At 32.0% G+C, this 21,538-nt stretch overlaps 1 protein-coding gene across 4 annotated transcripts in view; it reads right to left on the reverse strand.

The window, feature by feature from the left end:
* LOC118187951 (uncharacterized) overlaps positions 1-21,538 on the reverse strand; it is a 254,275-nt gene that overhangs the window by 101,493 nt on the left and 131,244 nt on the right. Inside the window, exon 1 of one of the 4 annotated variants that reach the window (XM_035358261.2) lies at positions 20,847-21,100. The exons of the other annotated variants lie outside the window; for them this stretch is intronic. Coding sequence (XP_035214152.1) covers positions 20,847-20,939 — 93 coding nt within the window. The 5' untranslated portion in view covers positions 20,940-21,100. Of the gene's footprint in view, positions 1-20,846; positions 21,101-21,538 lie in introns of those variants that run through there. 4 annotated transcript variants of the gene reach the window in all.

Raw genomic sequence — 21,538 nt, forward strand, 5'->3', positions numbered from 1 at the left:
TACAAATTTGCCTCTTTTTAAAATGAATGTCAGAAGGGAAATTCGAATGTTTTATTTTTGGCGACGAATTAAAATTTGGATTGTGATTTAAAAATTAATTAAAGCGTAAAAGAATAGATGTATATATAGACAAGCATTCATAGATAGGTGTACGTGGGATGGCTGTGTTTTACACTATTCAACATTTACAGTTTGTATACCAAAATCTAAACTATACTAAAAGTGTAATAATGATGTAACCCGAAAGGCAAATATAACAGTGTGCATACGTTCTTTAAAAAAAAATTCCACCTACATTTAAACACTCAACAAAACTAAAACATAAATTATTTTTAAAGAACAAAATTTATGCATCAAATTTAATAGTGTTCTGAACAATACATATGCTAATTTTATGCAACAGAATAGGAAGCGTTATCAATCAGGTTTTATAACGAATATCTAGAATAGTGATTCTCAATCTTGTTCCTTTGACTCAATTATCCTTTTCACCATTACTAAATAATTATTCTCCCATCCTCCTTCATAAAACTCGAAAACAATGTATACATTTATTTAAATTTTTTTTAAATATTTTTTTATTAATTTATAAAGTCATTAGGTTTATCCATGTCAGGAACGTGAAAAATGTGCAGTGACCTCGCCGCAATTAAAACTCCGAACCTCCCGAATAATTGTCGAACATTCTTCCAGTAACATCACGAAGGCACGCGGAAAGGAAAAAGAAAATACCTTATATACCTCCTTTCAAAGGACAAAAAGGAATGAGGGGACCCCATCGCCAAATCCTGGTGGGGACAAATTATCGTTCACCCTCTTTTTGGTTCGGGCGTCACTGTAGAGTTGTGTATTCATGTCAAGAACGTAAACAATTTACAGTGTCCTCGCCAGGATTCAAACTCGGGACCTCCCGAATACGTATCGAGCGTGCTTCCGTTAACACCACGAGGGCATGCGGAAAGGGAGGAAATACTTTATAAACTGAACAACAAAAAGTGTAGAAAATATTAACAAATACGAAAACTTGAATATAAGTATCTTTTTATATTCATAAACTAGAATTAAGCGCTTAAAAGATAAATTAAAGGCTGTCTGCATTCTTCCCCTGAAGCTATGAAATCCCCCTCCAGGGAGGAATTTCTTTCCTGGTTGAAAATCCCTGATATAGGAGCACTATAGTCTATGAATATCAAGTATAGTGTCTGATAAATTATCCCAAGAACATTTAACCCAAAAATAGCAGACAGGATAAAAACAGGTATAGACTGTTAGCTCATCGTTGGTTCAAATCTAGGTTGACGAATCCTAGGTTAAAATCCTAAGTTGGCTAAAAGCATGCTGCTTGGTACTTGGTAGTACTATTTATAAAAGGAGAAAGAGCTATTTTATTTTAGAAAGTCTTTCAGCAAAGTATTCATTCTAATACAGATAGATCTCTCGAGCTTTGGCATAATCTGCTAATCTTTAGTCATCCAGAATATTTCGTAACAAAAGATAGAGATAGCAGGCTGATTAATTCAATCATATTTAGTCAGTTAGGTCCTTTTCCTTATGACCATGCTATGCATTTTGAAGTGTTTTCTAACTGTAAATGATATCTAGTTTACACACACACACACATACATAAATGAAACTTTATAGAGTTTAAGTATTTAGCTATCCTCCAAAGTGCATTAACTCCTGATGGACGTTAAGCGACTTATTGCTAAGGCTAAAACAACAACAGCGAACCACTTGTGTCAAGATAACTTAAAGTAAGATGAAGTCAATTGCCAAGTTTAAATTCAAAGTATTAGCCGAAGTCTTCACAATCAATTTAATGTGAGGTTCCCTCAGAACGTAACTGGCGTAGAATTGAATTATCGGCCATTATAATACAAGTTTGAACTCTTATCTAAGATGGCAACCTAGTAACGTGGTGACGAGTGGCAGAACCCGCTCTGTCTTACAATCTCAGAATCCTAACCTTCAATATATGCAACTTTTCTGCTATGCCCACCCCGACTCATAGTCTTTTTCTATTATGCACACACATGCCAAAATGCGTGGCAGGCGCATAACGGAAAAGTATTGTCAGTTATTTAGTCATTTCGGTTTCACATATCTCACGTATGTAGTTTAATGGAGAAATGAAGGAAATGCTTCGTTAATAATATCATGTAGTGCTAATTTTGAGGGACTCACAATAGTTGATTCGAGATATTCAAAGAGTTTCTAATGAAACGAGACAATACCCGGGCATCTGTTAGTTAACACATGATATTCAAAGAGTTTATGTAAACGAATTAGTTTTATTCGTGAAACGTGCTGAGCGCATCTGGAAACGCTCGGGTAAAGTCATTACGGAAAATTTAATGATTTATTCGTATAATGATGAAGGCTTCAGAAATAAAAGTAAAAGCTTCGACATGCTAAATCCCTACACATCTGACAATGAACATGAGCCATAATGACTTGTAAACATACGTGTCTTCAAGTTCTAATGCCAGATGAGATTAAGGCAAAAATTAGAATCTGGTAGACCTTGCGTTGTACTGTTCTGACACTTACTCTAAAGTCGGGGTAATGGCCAAAGCACTAACGTCAAAGAATTCTTGAATTTTAACTTGAATTATCTGCAAAATGCTTCCCCACGAAGACATGATTAGTTTGTGACAAGAAGAAAATATAAAGAAGGTCTTTCCACTGGCCGTTACATCTTCGAAAATGTATTTCTATCTAAATAAGATTAAGACTAAACTTATCAAAACATACCTTATCAAAAACATATAAATATAATCTTAAATTAATTTATATTTAAATGGCATTTCCATTTCAAGCCAAAGAGATATAGCTATGAAATTATAAATGATTATTTTTTGTTAATAAAATTAATGTATATGGTTGTTGGGGCATGATATTTAACATTAAATGCTATGGAAGTTATCTTATGTGTCTTGGTTGCGAAATTTTTACCTTTGTTGTTTTGTAGCTTTGCATTTGTAAAACTACTTACATTTGATATAACTCGTTATCTGCAAATAGCACAAGACATGCAGAACGATATTTATAGCCAACTTTAAAATAAGTTCAATGACTTTGTAGAATCATTAATTCGAACTTGTTATTAAAATGAAAATAATTTTTAACCACAAATTAATAAGGAATTTCTATTATAATGAACACTACTAAGTTTTATTAAAAAATAATTAAAAAAAGCAGCAATTTTTCAGCCAGTGCAAATAATGTATCTTCATAAATAATTTAGCCAAATGAAAGAAGATGTTTGTGTTTGTTCGTCACATATAGCGTTTTATAAGAGGCTAGATTTCGCTATTTTCTGTTGCAAGGCGCTTTCGTTTGAAAATGGTATTTTTAGATATATTAACTATTTCAGCAAAATCAACATTATATGTCTATTAAACTAAGCACTTTTTTTATGAGAACAGAATAAAGCTCGTAAGGTTTATCCCAAGTTTATAAAAGTTAATTTTTAAGTTAAAGATTCTTTCCTATCTCTCCTAATTTCAGCTTATAAATCCTTACCAGGTTGTGTTTTCAAAATAAATGCAAATAAGACAGACAGACAGAAAGAAAGAAAGAAGTACAGGAGGCACCAAAACATCGCCATGGGCAAAACTGGTATCGCCCCACTGCACTAACCATCTATAGAAGAGTACCCTGACCGGGCACGCTAACACCATGTTCGGGAATTAGTTTACATTGCAGCAAGCAGCATACATAATACACTGTTATATATTAATGGTGCATAATTTGCATTGCAGACAATATTGTCTCTGATATACTTTACATGGGTACTTTGCAGTTGGATGGATAGATACAATAATTACAATGGAAAATTACAATAAGTTATTTACCAGATGTATATACATATTTCTTTTGTGTTTCGGTTTGGAGCTTTGTTGGTGGGTGGGGGCAGTGTTTATGGTATGTGGTTCGTTGTTTGTTTGGTTTTTTTGTTACACGATTCACAGTTTATAAGTTATCATTCATAGTGCAGTTCATAATACAGCATACAGTTTATGAATTCATTTCATGTACATAGTGTTGAGTACGTAATACTGGTGCATCTGTCACACATTGCACAATATGAAGTAGTTCATAAGTAGTGGTATGAGAAAAGTTAATGTTGTCTCAATGAATGGATATATTTAAATGTGTTTTCTAAAGGCACTCCTGTATAGTATGAGGGTGAGAGTGGATATTCTTATTGCTGCGTTTTATGAACTTAGAGGATTATTTGGGGTTGTAAGCTATGGATGACACAGGTCCAGTCCTTGACGGTGTAAGAAATCAATAATATTTTTGATGTTTTGGAAAACTTTACGGTGCTTAATAATGAATCTTCTAAATTCTATTCCAGTGTGGGTCGGATGGCGAATGTGATGGGCTGACGTTAGCGGACACTGAAACATGTAATGTTCAGGGTCTCCGCATTCCCCGCATATGCATATATCCGACGTAGCCATATTGCGATCATAAAAATACTTGGGGAGGGGACCGTGACCCGAGATGTACTGGGTGAGGAAGTAGGTTGAAATTGTGATATTTTCATCAACCTTGGGTAGTAGTTCGAATGTACGTCGTCCTTGTAGTCCTTCTTCCCATTGAAGTTGCCACTTTTCATTCTCCATTGACTTCGAGAGAAAGAGTCAGAGTTTCTGACTAGCGCGCGTTTGCCTTTTAGCTGGGCCCTTGATATACTTCGCTAGCTAATTTTGTATTTAGGGACCAACCAGTTTAGAATTGTATTAGCTTCGGGTAAATCTCTTTAGTTAGTCATTAGTTAAGTTCTTATTTCCTATATTTTTGAGTTTAAGCCCATATGGAGGCTTTGTTGTACGTCTTGGAAAAGGGACCGTCTGTACTTTAGTTTGAGCGCATAGCAGCTTCTAACATTGCAGGCTAACATCGACAAACTATTCATATGAAAACTCTCCCATTGCCACTGAAAGATAAAAACTTTCTTCATTAATTTTTGTAACTGTTGATTTTTTAAATTATAAAAATGTAGCTTCATTGAAAGGAGTTTTTCACTCAATCGAGATTTCATGTGCTTCTTAATAATTTTAACATATTAAAAGTACTTAATACTTGTTAATATTTTTAAAAAGCTATAGAAAGCTTTGGGAGCAGAAAGCTTTGGGAGCTACTTCTGACTTGCAACCCCAGCGTCGATGACCCATGGAACAATATATGAAAAATTAGAATTTACGCATTTAATTAAAAGAAGTAAATTTTACGTGATGAAAGTGTGCGCACAATGAACTGATATGACAGGCGATAGCTGATATCTCATACTAATAAAATGGTTATAAAAAATGAAAGTTTTGTAACAAAACCACAATACCACACCCAGAAGCAAACACATCAAAGATAATATTGACCTTAAGAAAACAAAAGAAGTACTATTCACTCTTCCGAATAAATGACATCAATTACATGGTACAGCATTTGTCGATGAAAGAAAACGACTCAAATGGAGCACTTATCAGCAGAAAAAGGTGGTGAAACAATCACTTCGGAGAAGATTATATATCTCTTTTTTAGTGAATCTAACGTAGAGCTCCTACGATCATCTTCACGGGGCCCAAACGTTTTGTACCAATGGGTATCATATATCTGTTTATTATTAGTTTTGTTTTTGTTAATAATACCATTTTTAGTCTTAAATTCGAGAAACATTTTGCTTTGACCGTAAACCACCTAAAATTGCCATTCTTACATTTAGTTGGTAGTTTAATTAAGCTTAAGATCTTATCATCTGTAAAACAGCATTTTAATTCTGTAGCAGAGAAGAAGGAGCCAGTTTGTAAATGTAGAGATTTTAATGCTTTTTGACTATTAATTATTAAAAATATTTTTTTGTATCGATAGCAATAAGGAATTAGGATAGAAATTTATTTTAAAGCAATAATTCTCGTATCAGGAACAAGGTACGAGAGGCGAAGAAAGAAAGCATTTAATAATTCAGGTGCGAAATGTCTCAAGATCCAAAAATTGTGGATTCTTGTTGAATTTCAGGCACAGTTTCGGCAATGTTACAAGAGAACGCTTGGACAAAGAAATTTTGTTTCACATAGGTGTCTGTGCCAAGTCTGAGATTAACTGTTTCACACAGAGAAGAAGTATTATGAATAGCATCTGGCAAGTTACATCTCTTCGGTAGTTTAATTAGGAAAATATGCCTTTCATTATTGAAAAGCCCAACAGCGGCCGAACGGTCGCTGAACACTGGTAGTTTGGTCCAAGGTTCGAATCCCGCGAACGGGCTGGCTGCATGGGCGTTTTCGTGGTTTTCCCCATGTGTAACGTGTATACGAGCCAGTTTCCCTTAGAAAGTCCTCCACGAAGGCATCCCTCCCCCTTAGGCAGATAGCCCTCGAGGCTTTGCCATAATCACACACACACATTATTAAAAAGGGGCTGGAGCACCGCATAAGGCTTAAAACTGATATAGCAAATAATTCTAATTATTCTTAAAAAGTCTATTCACTTGGTCTTCACTATAAACTGTAGCCTTCATTAACAATAATTAACTATAACCTTCATTAAAAATTTCTTCTAAACATATCAGCGTTTTACCTTCCTGACTACAATCAATTTACAAAGCACTGATTAAAATTCAACAAATATCACTTGTCCAGAACTAAAGCGAAAATTTACAAATTAAGCGTCAGTTAGGCGCAATAACTTTTAATATTTCAGGCCCTGAAATATTTTAGGCTCTGAAATTTACAATGATCAAACCCCAAATAAAAATAACAAACTAATCAAGGATTAAACAAGGATTTTAAATAAAAGCTGGATTTTCCCCCTCAACTATACTTTATAGAAGGGGCTTGTACATTTACTACTTTCGGATGGCAGTGGGATTCGATGTTGCCTTAGAATAGTTTTCAAAGAAATAAATGCTAATTCTAACGAAAAGTAGGGGGCTCTTTACTGCGGCACGAGCTGCAGAAAACCTTCGCTAGATTTTAAAACATCTGAGAAGATCAGAATTCTTGAAAAGGAATGAATATGATTTTTTATGAGAATGAAGAAGAGAATTAACAGTTTAACGAAATTTTATTCTAGTAATGATTTGTTTTAGCAAGACACACATTGTAATGAAAGTAACAGATTTGCTTCCAAAAATTCAAAGTTCTTTATCTGCTGAAACTGAAAAACTGAACAAACGAAAGCTGATGTTGCCAGGTAGGAAAAAAAAATGGGCGATAAAATTTGCACAAATGTCCCATTACTGTAACATAAATATATTGTATAGGAAGATATTTAATCAGGATCTAGAGTCTTGGTTCCAAGCAACATATTGAAGAAGGTTAAAAGATATTCTTCAAAATTCGAGTCCTTGAATTACGGTGGTATGTGTATATTCTGTCTTTTAATTTAGTTACATATTACAAAGGTTGCGATATTTTATACCAAACGTCTTTATGAAACGCAATCAATATTCAAAACAAAGTTGTCAACTGCATGATTGACAACAATGAACCAGATCGTCTTTCTTCTCATCCGAAACCACAAGTCTGACATTAAAGCGTATTGGAAATCGAAATACCTTACTTAAGTCGCTACCTCTAGAGATTTCATTCATTTTAAACTCGTTAAGAATAAATAAGATGCAAACGTAACGTCAACAAAAACTATACAAGACTGCAGCATTATTCTGTAATCAGGTTTGAAAAACATTCCTTAGAATTCCAGCCTTTTTTAAATCTAAATTCCTAATGTGTTCTTTTCTCCTTAACGTAATTTCTTTTCAAACCAGTTTAGTTTTTACATAATCTCCTGGGATGGTACTTTTTGTTTTGTTAAGGAAGTGGTAATCCAGTTTGCGAATAGTATGGATAGCTAGTCTCATTGTTTGGGCAAAATATATATTGATATAGATTTCGTTTTAATAATCATTGCTTAGAAAGAGGCTAATAATATTAGAGTGAATGAAATACAGCGAACAACCTTAAAACTTCCATCTAAATTACCAGATTTATCATCATACTGAAAAGGATGGTTATTTCCTGGTTCAACCAGAGTGTTAACTAAATATTTATAAAGTCATTAAACTAAATTGAGTGCTTTTTAATGAAATTAGTGTCAACCACATTCTTAGCACGTTTCCGACTATCCAAGAACTCGTTCAAATTAAATTTTAAGTAAAACTCTGAGTAATAATTATTATCGCACATATTAAATTTTTAGAGATATAATATGAAGTGCCTTTTTGCGCAAATGTAAAACAAGCAGTCTTACAACTTATATTTGAAAGCATGAAATTATGTAAACACTTTATTTATAAATATTTATTTATTATAAAATCTACATACCACTAGCAAAATTTAATTTGATACGCAATCGCAATATTAGTTTGCTAGTACACTCAAGTTCGAAATTGGAATAAAGTTTGGAGGTTAGGTTTATGGTGTTTAAAAAGTATAGGGGCACATAAAATCCATCTGTGCAAGAAAGGTATTAAATGTTTAGCTGCCATCTCCTGAAGCGCCTCAGTTCAAACATGGATGCTACTGGACAGAAAAAAAGGTGATTCTCAAATGTTTAAGTTTACTGCCATAATACGCATAATGCCTCACGAACGGATGGATTTTGACAGCAACAACATAAATAGGTATGATGGATGATTAAAACAGTTAACTTTAGTAGGAAATTAAATTTTATAAACATACTTGTATCGAAAATGCTAAGCAGTGCACAACGGAACCCCTTTTTTATTCAAAGTTACTTAATGTATAATCATATTTTTCTTCGGAAAAGAAAAATTATTTTCTGTCAACGGTTGTTGAAATATTTCATCATTTCCACATAATAATAGTAAATGTACTATGAATTAGTATATTTTAGTTAATTTTTTATGTGATAAATATAATTGTACTATTTTATAGCATTAAATTTATTCATCCTTAAGCAGAATTATCGGTTTTTGACCTATTTTTGTAAAATTGATTTTAGTCGTTTTCGAAAATTAAATTATTAGATTAGTTTCTTTTGTCTTTGATTATTTTTTCATGCTACAACCAAAACAATAAATGTCTGCACAGGTTTTTGAAACTGCAGTGAATATATATTTTCATGGCAGTTCTGTAAGTTTAAAATTACTATAAATTGTTTGTATGATTAAACGAAACTGCAATTAAAACCTGAAATGTCATTTCAAAAGCTGCGCACATAAGTATAAATGAGTGGAAGGCTGAGTGTGAATGTATTTTCATGACATTTTACATAATAATAATTATCAAAATCATAAATTTATTATAATTTACATAAAATAATTTGAATCTAAATTTACACAAACAAAGTATAATTTATAATAAAAAATTATTGTTCGCATAATAGGTCTTATTTTTACTGTATTATACAGTTTAATAAAATATTAATTTTTTTGGTACTTCTTTATTATTATGGCTCCCGTCTTTAAAACTCCAAGCTGGCGTCAGTATTATTATAAAGTTCATGTTTACTTTGCACACACACTTTGTGACCATCATGTTGCCGCGACTGCTAATAACATGGCATCAGAAGCATTTTCTGGTGCCAAGGACTTAACAACATGCAAGCCGCAGGCTCATGTCGATGGCAAGCCATGTCTCATTGATATTCTGCAACTTGTACGAGCGCTATAGTCTTCCTGCACTTTTTGCATGAGCAGTTGTTGTTAGATCAGCAAAACGTAATTTACGTTCACAATAAAATATCTCGAATCTCTGCTTTTTCCAGTTTTGTATTTGTATACTCGCCAACAGTATGAATAAATCGTCGATCTCTCTTGCACATGTTTGAAAATATTTGCCATGAGTCTTTCCTCTCTATTTGACACAGAATTTTCCATCAGTTTCTGGGCATAACTAGCAGTACTGGTGAGAGAACACTGCCATATTTATTTTTCTCTTTATGGATAGACTTTGTTTAGGTCCACAGTTTTTATTCTTTTATTTGGTTGCAGGCTTAATTATAGAGAAAATACCTCTCTCCAGTAAACAATCCTATTCTCCAATAAGAAACTCTTCCAGTAAACAGTTGTATTTTTCTACAGGTGCTTCTCTCAGCGCGTAATCGACGGCAATTTCTCTTTCAAAGAATAAATAAATTGTTGCTCTGTTACAAACAGTGAACAACAAACTGAAACTCGAAATGCTTTTTTATTAGTATGTAGTTTTATTTAACGGACATTTTCGCGTAATCGAATACGAGATAAAACGTATCTTTCCTGAAAAAAAGGTGCAGCGCCTTTTTCATCTTGGCATAGAAATTAAAAGTGTCTGAAAATCACATCTGTTACACTATAAAAGTCTGGTAAACAAATTTACTTAATTTGGTGACTCATCTTGTGACTCTGACTAGTTACTGAGGTGGCTGTCCTAACAAGGAAAGTACCAAAAAGAGAATACGACAACAAGTGGTTTACTCGGAGCTTTTATCATGAGTAAATTATAAATGATCATTATTTGGGCTGCCGGCCATTTGAAGATAGTTTACCTTAACGATTTATCGATAATCAGTGCTATTTACAAAATGGGGATTGTAATATTAAGGGAGTAGCAATTTGTTTCCTTGTTGAATTTTTGTTCTGGTTTTCATTACAGAATCACAGATGAAAAATTAAAGTTGGCGAAATAAATTATTTATTTCTAGAAGTAATTTAATTTAGGAATTGTGAAAAGAAAGCTAAGGCTTTTTATACAGGTACGTCTGCAGTATTTAAACTTTTACTATTTGAAACAACAACATTCGAAATACAATTAAGTCCGACCATGCTTTATCACAGGTTAACCTTCACGTGTTATGCATTATTTTTCAACATTTATTGTCTTAAATATTTGCTTGTAAATGTAACACGTTTACTCAAGGATTCTCATACGGACAATCTAAATGAGTTTGTATGAAACACAGTTTTGGGAAAGCGAAACATACTTTAGCTTAAGGAATACTTGCCAAAGAAGATATGGCAAAGAACAGAGGAATCGACATAAAATAACGAAAACAACAATAAATATAAAGAACAATTTTTAGAAATGCGAAAAGGATAAAATTTATATTAAAATTATGTCTATTATGTTACCTTACATTACGTTATGGTACCGAGGTATGTATTATTTAGGCAGTTCGGCAAATCATTTTTCAGAGATGTTGCTACTCAATGATCCATAAGATTTAACCTTCTTTTCAAAATAAAACAATGTACATTTCTTTAACAAATAGAGTGGTTTAAAATGGATGTATATAATTTTTAATGATTTATGACTTTATTTTATTTTGTGTTTAAAAGGCTTTCAGCGACATCTATTCAATTAAATGTGAATTGTTATACTATTACGCTACAAAGTTATTTACGTTTACACAATGTAGAAAATACTACTTCCATCGCATAAGACATAATTTTTTTACTTCCAAGCGGCCTGGCAGAAAGGCAGTTTTCATCTGAAAATGAGCTTTCATTTATCTTTTCCAAACTATAAATATATTGTTTAATAAACTAAATGTTTTAAAAGAAGTAAACTTACATGATCGTTTCTAAAAATAATAAGAATGATTAAAGTTTTTATTGTTGACCATATGTGCAATTATTATTTATTTCTTTCAAAATAGCTGCATAGTGATCAAATACAATAATTCTAGCATTTCTGTTACACTTTTAGTGAAGAAAGTCTTTATTCGAGACATTGTTCAAATCTATCATCGTAGTTGAATGGGCGTAATCAATGGTCCCAAAATGATGTACTTTGAGGTCGGTGTTACGGCTTGGGGAATAAAAGTAATAATATCTATGTTAAGTCAGGGTTATCCGAGAGATAAAAAACGGTCTGTAATAGTTTTGGGCTAAGAATTCCTTCACAGGCAATGCATGAATTGGCAAGTTTCCGTGATGAAGGAATTGGGAGTTTACAGCTACATGATGGCTGCTCTCTTTCTCAAACATCGGAGTACCTTTAAATAGGTACCTGTACGAACTTTATATGCTCAGTTCTAGAAATTTAAAATCGCCTTACTCACTATTCGCCAAAAGTGCTCTCTCTCCGTCATCCATGACTATGTTCTGTCACATGAAGATTTGGAGTGAAACAGTGTCTCCTTTAAAGCTACTTTGAACAATTGCAACGGTTCAGAATTATAATTCTTAAAAACTTTATTGCATAACGTTGCTCGAAACTCCTCTACAAGTTTTCACCTGTCAAGACACAAAACTATGAAACAATTTTTTAGAGTACAGATACAAAGGGATTCAACTGATATATCTAACTTTTATGAACGTTTACAGAATTAAAATAAATAAATAAAAAAGGTTTCTAAATATATTATATACCTTGGTAAAACATTTGCACCATTATTTTAATTAATAAATATTTCCAATGCCATTCATTACATACTAGAAGTACAGAACAATTTTTTGAGAACTGCCAAACAGTAGGTTTTGCTTTTAATTTCTATTAGAGTTCAACAATTCACATTAAAATGTAATTATAGTACTAACGAATTCTTGCTCTTAAAAACTGTTGCACGTACTTTCGATTTTACTGTAATAAATGATGTATTACAAAACCAACACGCATATGTATTTATATTTATTTATATGTATCATTAAATTCATTGAAGTCATGAACAAAAGGCTTAAAAATGAAGCAGCAATACCCTGGTAGAATATTTAAGTTCTGTAATATTTTTACCACCCGAATTTTTATCTATGTAAAACAGCACCCTGTTACACGTAACCAATGTTTGTACCTGGAAGAAGTTTCTTAAATTTTAAAAGAACAATTTGATTTGTTTCAGACTGATAGTTTTCAGTGGTTTCTTTCAGCCATTTTGTTTGGTTAGTTTCTGTTATGTTAAATAACGCCACTGAACAAAAATGCACTTCAGAAAAATTGGTTCCATAAAGTTGATAAAAATTTCAGTTTCATTTTTCTTCAGAGAGGGTATTGTACTCAGTTTCTAAGCATAAAAGCAATTTAGCACGCTTAGAGGAGAGAAAATGGTGTCCCCTATCATTTTTCGAAATAGCTTTCTCCCATTTTAGTGATTTAGTACTTCAAATAGTTATAACATGAAAGGAAAAGTTCGTTTTATTTATGTAATAGTTCTCTGATGTTTCTCTAACAAAAAGTACTTCAGATATTCTGAATTTTGTGGGTCAGGTCTTAATGTAAATATTAATTAAAATTTTTAATGAATTCTGCATTCAGTGGTTACTTTTCTTCTTCATACCTTTCTCTTCTTTTTTCTTTCCCTCGTTGTATACATACCTCCGCGTGTGAAAACTGAAAACCATGAATCGATCATGTGAATAAGCTACGTACATAAACGTACAGAAAATGCACAAAACGTACAGAAAATGCAAAACGATATACAGAAAGTCGTTCGCATGTTATGAAAACAATTGTGACAGTTAATTTTTATACTAAAAGGACGTATTTTTGCGGTGATTTGTCTCTATCTGATAGCCTTGCTTCTTGGTTGTAGCTCTAACTCAAATTTTATATGAAAGTAAATTTTTTCTAAACACCGTCGTGTCAGTTTTATTCCACTTCTCTTGGGTCATTTTCCAAAGTCCGTTCGGGGTTGTTGGATGCAGTTTATCTATCGTTTTAACAAACCTAAAGCTCAAAAATACATAGCGTAAGCATCAGGTGATTTTACAGGCATTTCATTAAAAGAGACACACTTTATTGCTATTTTTCTGATTCTTTCTTTATTAATAAGCGATAGTTGACTTAAACATATGACTAGATGCTTGTGCATATTAAGCTGATCTTTACTTATGTCCTTACCATATAAGGTTGGAAATTTTTCTAAAATGCTAATGGTACAGTGAAATAATTTTAGCCTTATTGAGGCTTTTTAGATTTATAATTAAAATTTTTCTGTACATTGAAGAATAAATTCTGTATGATCATTTACTTTAATCTAGCAATAGAAATTTCATCTTTTTACTTCCTTGTACGAAGTAAAAAGGAAGAATTGTAATCGCGAAAACCTTCAGGCAGCATATTTCAAAGAAAATATCCACTTTGACCGCTTTCGAATGCAATTTAACGATGTTTTTGTGTGATATCTGTACGTAAGACAGAATAAAAGACTCTTTTCCTCAAAAAAAAAAAAACTGCTTTAAAATGAATTCTGAAGAGAATTTTTTGTGGCGTCTGTACGTACGTATCTCGCATAACTCAAAAACCTGTATCCTCAGAACGTTGAAATTTTGTATATAAGACTACTATAACATGTAGATGTGCACCTCGTATTTTGGTTTTAATCGGCCGCGCCAAACGTATATAAATATAGTTATAAATATATCCACTCTGTTACCGGCTCAGTGATCTCAGTTTCTTTACTATAGTGTGTATATATATACTATAGAGTGTATATACGTACAATTTAATATTCCGTACAAATAAGTCATGTGGTGTACACATCAGATTTTTTTATTACAGTCACTTAAGCATATCCATGTTTAATCGATCCAAACTGCAACAAATTTCCATTTATCAACAGTTTGGTGTTTTTCATGAAATATTGTACATTTTGTTGTTCTTTCCGCAATATGCTTCGGCAAAAGCAAATGAACTTTCGGTTTAAACATCTTTTTTAATATCAAATATTCATGAATGATTTTACTCAAGGTGTAGAAGATACTGCCAGTTCCTATGAAATGGATCTTTGAGTCGGTGACTCAAAAGACTTCCTTGATATTTACCTGTGTTTGAGTAGTCTTAGTCTGCGGTTTGAGGCCATGTTTTTCATTTTGTTGTTTTGAGGTTATGTTTCGTTTTTACGTTTAGAAAGACCTTTTTCCTTTCATATTTAATATGCTAAAAATACCTTTCTTTCAAATACAGTAACTTCTATTTTGCACTGCTTAAAAATCTGCTGAAATAATACTTTTCCTCGGGAAAGATAATTTACGTTACTTTCGAGGCATTTATCAATTTTACAAGCCATTTCGAAAATAATTATTTTAGTTTGAATTGAAATCAAAATAAACCGTAGAAGATGATTATACATTGAAAATTGAAAGTCTTTATTTCAAAATAATAACGAGAAAATTTAAAAATCAAATCGTTTTCGTAAATTGCGAACGAACTTCTGGTAAAAATGACTAAAATTTCAGAGTGAATGCGCATCCATGGAATGAGTATCAAAATGTTTAATTTAATTATTCATTAATTTAGAAGCTGTGGAGGGCAACGATTAGTAAAACAATTTAAAACAGAGTCCTAGTTTTAAAACTTTTATTTTGAGAAACACGTAAGAAGTTATTTTAATATAATTAAAGCAGTAAATTTTAGGACTCCAATAATACAATCAGTAGGACATAATAAGCCTTATTAAATGAGCTAATTTTACATTTGAATTCTGCGGACTGTTTTGATGCTAATTTTAAGATATTAGGAGATGAATGAGCTTTAATGTATGTGTGGTCTGCTCCAGTTATTGTTTTAGTTATTATTGTTACTTTAGTTATCATTTCCAGCGTTATCAGTGATATCAAAATCATTGTTAATACGAATCAGAAAGGCAAAGAGAAAACAAATGGCGGATAATAAAGCAGGGCGAAAATTTAAAAAAATGTGTGTGACGTGAATACACTTAGCCGATCCATGTTTACGCTTAAAAGTAATATTTCCGAATATGAGAGTAATCGAAACCAATCATAGAAAGATAACTGAGCAGAGAAACAATTTAGTTGCCTTCTTGTCTTAATGAGTTAAAATCAATATAAACATATCAAAAACATTCAAGATAGATGATAGAAAATTGAAAACAAGGGTTGAACGCTGAAATTTTGGAATTTCACGATATTAGGTACGTTGCTTTCGTTATTTTAATTTAAAGCATTATTCGATTCGTTAAAGAATCGGAGGTTTACTATTAATTTCTACAGTATGTTACTTGCACAGAATTTTCGTATGAATAGCTAAGAAAACGTTTGAAGCGAAATAATTATTTGTTACTTTTATTACCTCTTCTTTAAACTCTAAATCTTGTAATATACCAATGTAGAAATATTTTGCCCTGTGCCTTCAGCGTCCACGTAATTGACATCATTTACAAATCTTATTTCATTGCAAAATTGCAATAAGTTTTCTTATTGATTATTTTACTTATATTAATTTCATTTCCTGTTTAAGGTGAGTCATACTTACTTTTCAATTGGATCTACACGGAATATCGGAGAAAAAGATAGATGGTGTCGATTTTCACGAGGACGTAAGCTTTAGAGAAGCCCTGGAAAGTGTTAAAGTGTTTTTCTATACGCAATGAGAAAAGATGCGAACCGTGGAATGATTTTTAAATCTCGGAACGTCGTCTTTAATTCGCGTCAAATTTCAGCCAAGAAGCAAACGAAATTGTACGACGATTTTTCGGTTAATAAGTAGTTTTTAATGCAGTGTATTCATGTTTAAAGTAATAATGTTATTTATTACAGTATATTCAACGTAAAAGTAATTATATTGTTCATTGCAGTATATTCACCGTAAAAGTAATAATATTGTTCATTGCAGTATATTCACATTGGAGGAAATAATGTTGCAATATCACTTATTTTCGAGGATTAATAGATTTCGGCTTTATTTTTTTCTCTCATTCATAATGTTTCCTTACAGTTTCATTGAAAAATGATATATCGAAGGTTCTACTGTATCTAAAATAGTTTTATAATATCGTATCTCCTCGCGTATCCCCCCTACACTAACATTTAAACTCCACGTTCTGCAAATTAAAGAAAAATATTCGCTTAATTTTTCTCTTCTTCAGTGCATTTAGAGAACGAACTCACCTAAATTTAAAAATGGATTCGTCCATGTAGTGAATGTTTTCGTGTTTAAAAAAGAAAAAAAAAACACAAATACTTTCGAAGGTTTCGCCAAATATTTTCCCTATAATTGTTGAAATTTATGACAGCCTAAACCAGTCACAGCCAAGTAAACACGAACTGATATTCAGTCTCCGCTGAGTCGCTCCACATTTAGCTTCTTTAATTATTTTTAGATGATCTGAAGTCAAAAGAGTAGCAGAGACAGCAGTAAGAACGGGTGAAATTCCACTTAGGCAGTAGAAAAAAAGATATCTTTTAGATAGTGCAATGTTAATGTTGCTGTGCATTCTTATTGGAATGTAGATTTCTTATAAAGAAATAATATTGTGATAATTACCGATAGTTATCAATAGTTTCGCTTTCATATTCTTACTGTAACCGGATCCTTCGGAAATTAAATTATTCGCATAATTTTCGCCTCTCGATTTTCAGACGATAAAATTACTAAAACGAAGGAAAAATACGATAGTTATCGCATTTTTCCTATGTAACAATGAAATATTTCAAGAGAAACGTTTAGTTTGAGATATTAAAATTACAATTTAATCCATCAAAGGCTGTTTTAAAGAAGAGTAAAATTTACTGTAGCCAAGCAATAAAATTTAGATTTATATACTTGTTACTAAATTTTTATTTCTATCATTTTGCATTTCGTATTTAGAGCAAAAGATATATCTATTAAAATGCTGATAAATTGAGAAAAATATGTACAGCAGCAAGTTATATATATATATATATATATATAGAGAGAGAGAGAGAGAGAGAGAGAGCTCGTTATATATCTATATATATATGTATCTCATACATATTTATATATCTATATATAGCACGTTTTATATATATATAATTGGCCCACCAGCGGCCGAGCGGTAAAGTCGCTGAAAACTGGTAGTTCGGTCCGAGTTTCGAATCCCGCGAATGGGCTGGCTGCATGGGCGTTTTCGTGGTTTTCCCCATGTGTAACGTGTATACGAGCCAGTTCCCCTTAGAAAGTCCTCCACGAAGGCATTCCTCCCCTTAGGCAGATAGCCCTAGTGTGCTTTGCTATAATTAAATACATATATATATATATAATTTTTAATTTACTCATAATTACTTTTATTTAGAATTTATATTCCAACTGAAAAGCCGCTTTGAGCGCTTTTTTAGTACCAGCCTACTCTCAACATATTACATCCAAGAAACTTTTAAAGTGTTCTCGCCAGTTTAAAGTACAGAACAACACTTTTTACGACTACCCTCTTACATTCTATCAACTGTATACAATTTTTATACAGCCATTTCGTTTCAAATTTTTGCAGGCAAGTAAGTTAATTTTAATTTCCTTCCTGAGCTTAATCTTCAAAAAATTATTTAATTATCTACTTTTATTCAATTTTATTTTTAGAGGATTATATCAATTTTGATTTTTTTATTCTTTTTATTTTGAAGTACTTTTTAGTGTTATAAAAATTTATAACTTCTTTTTTACTTTTGAATTTGAGTTTGAAAATGAGTGTGTCGGAAAATATGTAGCTCTTCTAAAGTAAGCATACCATTTAGGTGTGTTCTTCGTGAGGAATTTAAATTTAAAATATTATTTGCTAATTTATTTTGTTTATGAAGATTCTTTTGGCTTAGACTAATGACTTTCTATTGATTTAGTATTGTTCGAGACTTAACAATTTGGCTGTAGCAGAAATATAATTTGTTGCTTACTTGGAAGAAAGACAAAAACAAACTCACGTAATTCAGATGATGTTATTTGATAGAGGATTGGTTTCTTCTCTTTGGCAAGTCGATTAATCTGCGATCAATAACAGTAGCTACGTTTTCAATACTTAAAGTTTTTACTTTTGATTTTGGTATATTTTACGATTAAGGAATTTTCTTTATGATTTTTTTACTTTTTTAAAGCAATAGAGATCTAGAAAATGCTAATTTAAAATACTAATTAAAATACTGACTAAAATTTTTTGTTTAATAATTCATGGTTTAAATTGAATTTCTGTTTCTTTGAGATGGTATATAAATTTTTTTTAATTATATATATATAATTTACATGTAAAATATAAAATCTGAAAAAAAGTATTAAACTTAATTGGAACCAATTGGCAATAGACCTTCAAATTCATAAATTTTAATTAAACACATCCCCGCTTAAAGATTCGCGTTATACCATTTTGCGTCACTTTTACCCTGCAATTTCTCACTGCGATATCATCAGCGCAATAGCTACTTAGGGTTAACACAAAGTCGTTCCGGCTATGAGTACGACTGAAGTTAGTACGTATTACTTTTTCTCATTTGTTGTTTCTTGATTAAACCACATCTCTCGCTTCGCTTTCTTTATAATCTGAAATGTAAACTGCATATATGAAAATCCTGGGGCACGCTTAGCATCACTAGTGTTGTACCAGTTTTTAGCAGAATATATTTCTGAATCATGTGAAAATCCTGTATCTTTCCTGTGCAAAATAAAAAAGGTGTTTTAACCATCAAGCTATTTGTAGTTTTCGAATCAGTCATTATCTGAACAACAGTCTTCCGAGCCATGAATAAAGAGAGAATTGGTTTCACCTTCCACAAAAATTACATCATCACATACATATAGATTACTACAAGGTGTTTACAACAGCAGAAATTTGTTATTAGGTTTTATTTTTAATTCAGTTTATATTGTTCACAAGGAGAATTACGCATTTTACAGACGATATATCAGACGAAAGTTAAAAACGTATTTTATTTGTTATTTTGATGATATAAATACAGTTTAATGAAAAATATTACTTAGAACTGATAAAATTACGCTTTAAACGACTTACGTTGTTGGGCTCATTAGCAACGCACTTTTATACTAGGGAAGTAAGTGGAATATTTTTAGGCCTCGTCGTTAAAACTACTTCCTAATGTATTATACTTGTACATTAGGTAGAAGCCCCTAAATGAAGACAGTTTCATTCCTTTGAAGTGGCCCACCAGCGGCCGAGCGGTAAGACGCTGAACACTGGTAGTTCGGTCCGCGGTTCGAATCCCGCGAAAGGGATGGCTGCATGGGCGTTTTCGTGGTTTTCCCTATGTGTAACGTGTATACGAGCCAGTTTCCCTTAGAAAGTCCTCCACGAAAGCATCCCTCCCTTCAGGCAGATAGCCCTCGTGTGCTTTGCGATAATTAAATAATCCAATCCATTCCTTTGAAGTATTAAAAAATAATCCAAAATTTTATTATGACTGAGGCAGGAACATGTTTAATCTTAAGACTTGTTGGTTACCTCTAAAATATTACATAACGTCTTTTTCAATAACGTTTAAGCAATAATAGAAAAATTAAATGATGAAAAATAATTAGATGAAACATTTACTGCCATTATATTATTTATGCTGAAAAGGCATATTAAAAATAAATTAATTAATAGTTTGCTGTTTGTTAATCTCGAATTTGAGAGAAAAACTAAGTTTCCCACAATAAATATTGTTTTATTATTTTAACCTCTGTACGTTTAGAAAAATCAAATAATGAATAAGGAATAGGCTCAGCAGTATCTCTTTTATAATCGAAAATGTACTTGTGCATTTCCAATTTAATTCCTGCAACCTTTTAATGCATTCACATTCTTTTGTATCTAAGAAGACTGTTCATTCTTTCCATGTCCATGACAGAAGAAAAAGATTTCAGTTATTTTATTACTTTTGTTGTTGTGACGAGACAATACAATTCTATATCTCAAATTACTTTTCTTCTTATACGGAATCTTTTCCGCTTTACCGCCATGATTGAAAAAAAAAAAAAAAAAAAAAAGAATAACATTGGCAACCACTAAATAGAAAGTCACGTCTTGGTGAAATTTTTACATCAGACGATTACTTGCGATTCCTCCTTTTTTCATACGCTAAACCTAGCCACAACTAAGTGCTTTTCGTGATCATTTGACTCGTATGGTGGAATTAATAATCAATACGCAATTCACTTTATTGCAGAAAAAAAAACAACAGAGACTATACGGTCATAAAAGATTTTTAAAAAAAGAAGGCTTACTTTGGGCAGTTTGGTTGGTAACGTGTTACTTCGTCTTTTGAAAGACACAATCCTTGGAAGCACATACGGAGCTGATATTTCCCATTCCTTCATCGCGTAAATGCAGATGTTCTGAGTGTTTGTTATCTCCAGCTAAACTACCCTCACACTAAAATACACCATCTCATCTCATTCTATGAAGCTTTTGGTTTTTGTTTTCGCTTCACGTACTTTTTTCTCCGTTCTCAAACACTTCGTGTTTCACGCTAGAGTGATCCTTCACCCAAATATTCCTCTTACTCACTCGGAAAGAAGATGGGATACCAGACAACCAATCAGCTACAGTGAGACAATTTCGAAACTTATTGGGCATCAAAAGTGAGGAAATGGTGTTGATGATCTATAACTGTTGATACAGTTGGTTGCGTAAGTGGTTCTGTTGGTAGGAAAAACTGTACCAATATTTTGGAATTTCGTTTATTGTTTCGAAGTACGATATCTTCAAAAACATGCTCATTTTGTAATAAAATACATATTTCAGAGCTTTGAACTCTTAGAATAGTAGATTAATTTAGTGTCTTTTTGCCTACATATACTTTTTGCTTTATATTAATGCATGATCTGAAAATAGCTGACGAATTAAAATTGTATTTTATTTATTTATTTATTTATTTATTTATTTATTATTATTATTATTTTTTGCCATAGAATGA

Source organism: Stegodyphus dumicola, chromosome 4, assembly GCF_044657685.1.
Source record: "Stegodyphus dumicola isolate Sdum_Otavi_A_Nest chromosome 4, ASM4465768v1".
Taxonomy (NCBI): domain Eukaryota; kingdom Metazoa; phylum Arthropoda; class Arachnida; order Araneae; family Eresidae; genus Stegodyphus; species Stegodyphus dumicola.